Source organism: Apostichopus japonicus, chromosome 19, assembly GCF_037975245.1.
Source record: "Apostichopus japonicus isolate 1M-3 chromosome 19, ASM3797524v1, whole genome shotgun sequence".
Lineage (NCBI taxonomy): Eukaryota > Metazoa > Echinodermata > Holothuroidea > Aspidochirotida > Stichopodidae > Apostichopus > Apostichopus japonicus.
In genome coordinates, this window is record NC_092579.1 from 8,751,909 (window position 1) to 8,755,530 (window position 3,622).

The 3,622-nt window shown below is 38.8% G+C and overlaps 1 protein-coding gene across 2 annotated transcripts; it reads left to right on the forward strand.

Moving 5' to 3' along the window:
- The first annotated feature begins 1,148 nt into the window (after positions 1-1,148).
- Positions 1,149-3,622, forward strand: LOC139959957 (sushi domain-containing protein 2-like). Of its 2 annotated transcripts, XM_071957909.1 has the most exons (3): positions 1,766-2,210; positions 2,497-2,631; positions 3,450-3,622. In XM_071957909.1, the coding sequence occupies exons 1-3, from the start codon at positions 2,165-2,167 to the stop codon at positions 3,551-3,553; spliced, it is 285 nt and encodes a 94-aa protein (XP_071814010.1). In that variant the 5' UTR covers positions 1,766-2,164; the 3' UTR covers positions 3,554-3,622. The 2 variants fall into 2 exon arrangements, 1 of the variants encoding a protein (XP_071814010.1); XR_011790267.1 differs by lacking the exons at positions 1,766-2,210; positions 2,497-2,631 and adding an exon at positions 1,149-1,721.

Consider the following 3,622-nt stretch of genomic DNA (forward strand, 5'->3'; position numbering starts at 1 on the left):
ATTGACTTAAGTGTCATGGAAAGGTACTTAGAAAAATACTCTAACTGTTTCCCCTCCCCCACACCCTTTTGTATCAATTATTTGTACAATTGATATATATATATATATATATATATATATATATATATATCTTACATGAACACGTGTGAAGAAAAGGGAGGACGACCGGGGGCGGGGGGGGGGGGAATGCCATACCCAAAACGTTCGGTAGCGGAAATGTTTTTACATTAAAATGTCGGAGAAGAGTTCAGAATACTCCTTCCGACCCACTACGATATCACGTGCGGGATCCAAAATGTTGTTTCAACCAGACAGAAGTTCACAAATATTCTTTAACAATAAATACCTAATTTATAGTCTCGATATGCCTCAAAATTAGCAACTTGCCATCGTTCAACTTTTGTAAAGGCCGCCATTTATGAAAGTAGGCGTCAACAACCCAATGGCCACACCCTTCCTTATAAATCATGGACACCGCTCTATATTACCTTTTCCACCAAGGTTCATACTCGTTCCGCCCTAAAACAATCGGGGGAGGGGGGGGGGTCAAATGATCCCTCACTCCATCCTTTGAAATCCTGCAGTGACTTTCCAGTTCCGTTCTGAAGATGTAACTGTGCAATATTGAATTGCTATATTTTATGTCTGCACTACGTCAATTTAAAAATTATAAGAAAAGTAACATTCAACTCCAAATACTTTGGACAGTAATCCTTTCAAACAATGCATCAAAATTGATATTACATATCTTAAAGTTACTAATGTATTTTTACCCCTCTCAATTTCAACTCAGTTAGAAAATTTGGAGGAAGATCTTATATACTCAGTAGGACGGAATCAACTATTAATAATTGCTCGTGACGTTGCCAAAGGAATAGTAAGGGCAAAAATACCGTTCTAATAGCACATGCTACCGATTTACAGTACGATCCAGTGTTTACTTGGGTACAAAACGTTAAGATTTACAGTAGTAACTGTGTTCTCTGTGTGTATCGGGTAATTTACTCCAGAACACGATGTGACTGTGTTCATCAGAACAGAAATGTATAGTTTCTTCCGCAGTTTTCATTGCATATATATATATATACATTAGATGTCCATTAGCATATGTTTTTTTTTTTTGTTTTTTTTGTTTGTACAGGACTACCTTTTTTGGAAAAGTGGCGTCATCACTGCTGTGAGTTTTCTGGGAGCAACTCCAATCAGGAGTTCTCCAAAGGATTTGTTAGAAAAGTACCTTTCCTGATTGGGTACTGTATCCTCGCTCCAATTTGGCCCCTCCCTCTAAATAGACAAACAAATTGCTAGGAAAGCCATGTGGCTGCAGAGCCTTTACCCTCCAAACCATTAGGATGTAGATTTAGTGAGATTGTAGGAGCAGACTTGGATCCCAAGTTAAAAAAAGAGAATTGTTTCATCTCTACGTCCGCACGGATTACAGCGGGAGTTTTCGTTTTCTTCATGTGCGATAACACATTATAAGTGCCTACAATGCGGTGCAGAAAACGGAATTGAAAATAAATTATCTTAGTTTCTCTGAAGGTTTTAAAAGGAGATTGGAAAATCACTTGCTATTGGTTTTCACTAAAATCAAAATTAACTTTCCATTTAACAATCGACCTAGGACTCTTGATCGCCTGTGAAATAAGTTGCTTATAAATACACTTCGACAGATGTACGTTGTGATGAGTCGCATTTAACGATGAGGTATCATTTCCAATGTGAGCTTGATTCAATGACTTTCTCCAGTTAACTGGGATGGCATTAAAATCCCATAATAAACAGTGAAAGGGCAGTTAATGTGGTACTTTTCTCTGAAGTCTGATAAAAAGTTGCAGTCTCAACCAAATAACTCCCATAAAAAATATTCATTGCGAGAAATGGTGAAACTTGCAAACCTGGATCTGAGATATATTTACATTTCTTTTTTATCCTCTGAGTCATTCTCTAGTCTTTTGGAACAATATTTCAAGATTAAACCTGAAAGAACCCCAGCTATTAAAGGAGGTCGATCTGAACTCGAACTGTCTGAACACTATAACAATTGAGACTAACTTCCTTAAATTCAATGATCTCTCTTGTAATCTGTTTACCAACGTTCCTATTTTGAACTGCACCCATATGTCAAACATGTGTATTGAAGGTAACCATTTTGATTGCAGCGATGGATTCTTGTTACTTATTTCGGTTCTACATCGCCGGCAGATTTGGTAAGATTTTATCCAAATACAGGATTCCTCGTGCAGAGTTATAAAGATACTTAATTGAATGATCAATACAAAATAAACATTGTAAGTGACATGCTAAGAAAAATAGATTGATTCGTTTACGATTTTACAATTGATTACATACGACATATTATGTGTATTGCCAGTGGTACATTCTTATCCTGTGCTGAACACCTGCCAACAACATTATTATAAATTATTTTGTTAGCATAGGTGCTCTTAACGTCGAGATGGTTGCATTCACGTTAATTATGACTTATATTTTCAGCTGTGTGCTCAGGAGATCCTCATATGCTCACCCTTGACGGCAATTTGTATACATTCAATGGCTGGGGAGAATTTCTAATGATTATAGTTGGAGACGGCGACGTAATGCTTCAAGCCATAAGCCTTCCAATAGCCAGTTAGTTACTTTCTTCAGAAATATATCCATGAACTGGTTAACAACATCCTCTATTTGGTTCTTTGGCTAACATAATCTTCCTTATCTGTTAAATACATTTTAGGTAATATAATCGCATTAATACTCAGTACTGCGCCAAAGGTTACTTTATCATCGTTAACGCAGAGTTATTTGTAAAAATGAGAGGGGAAAAAAGGATGATCGTTCGATATAAGGCTTACGTTTTTTATTCACCATTTGATGATCTTTATATCAGATCACTGCAGATGATTTTCTGACAGCTGTACTAGTGACGTCATAATGTTTTTCATGTTTTACTAGAGAAATATTCAAGGGCGTAGGAACCGGGGGGGGGCTGGGGGCGCCAGCCCCCCCAGTGAAAAATGTGGAGGGGCGGAAGTATCATTCCGCCCCCCCTCCCGCTTCGCAAGTCAGAAAACCCCTTTTTCATTTCCAAATGAGAAAAAAAATCTCATTTGGAGCACCAAATTGCATCTAAGGCCAGGTGAAAATACAAATTAAGTTTACAAAATGGAGTGAGTGTTGAAGTGTGCTATATTGCACCAAATTGCATCTGAGGCCACCTGGAAATGCAAAAAATTCCAAAGGGGAGGGGGACACCCCCTCCCCTTAGACCCCTCCCCAGGCCGGCCATCAGTCTTCAGCCCCCCCCCCCTACTCAAAAGTACCTTCCTACGCCACTGGAAATATTCATCTACTTTGCTCTAAGCTGTCATTTCTCTACCTAAAGAAGCTTTTCACAAGGCAATCACAATGTCAATCAACCAACGAACTGTTTCTTATTGCTTTCTACGAAGTCGGAGTAGGGCAAGGCACCGTTATCAAGGCAGTGGCTGCTTGTGTCAAAGGCAGCGATGGGCTGCAAGTGGAAGTTGCAACTGGCGGAGATCTAATAGCGTAGGTGAGAAACAGTTTAACTGCAGATGAAGAATGGGAACTGGTCAATTTTGCAAACCGCCATGAATTAACT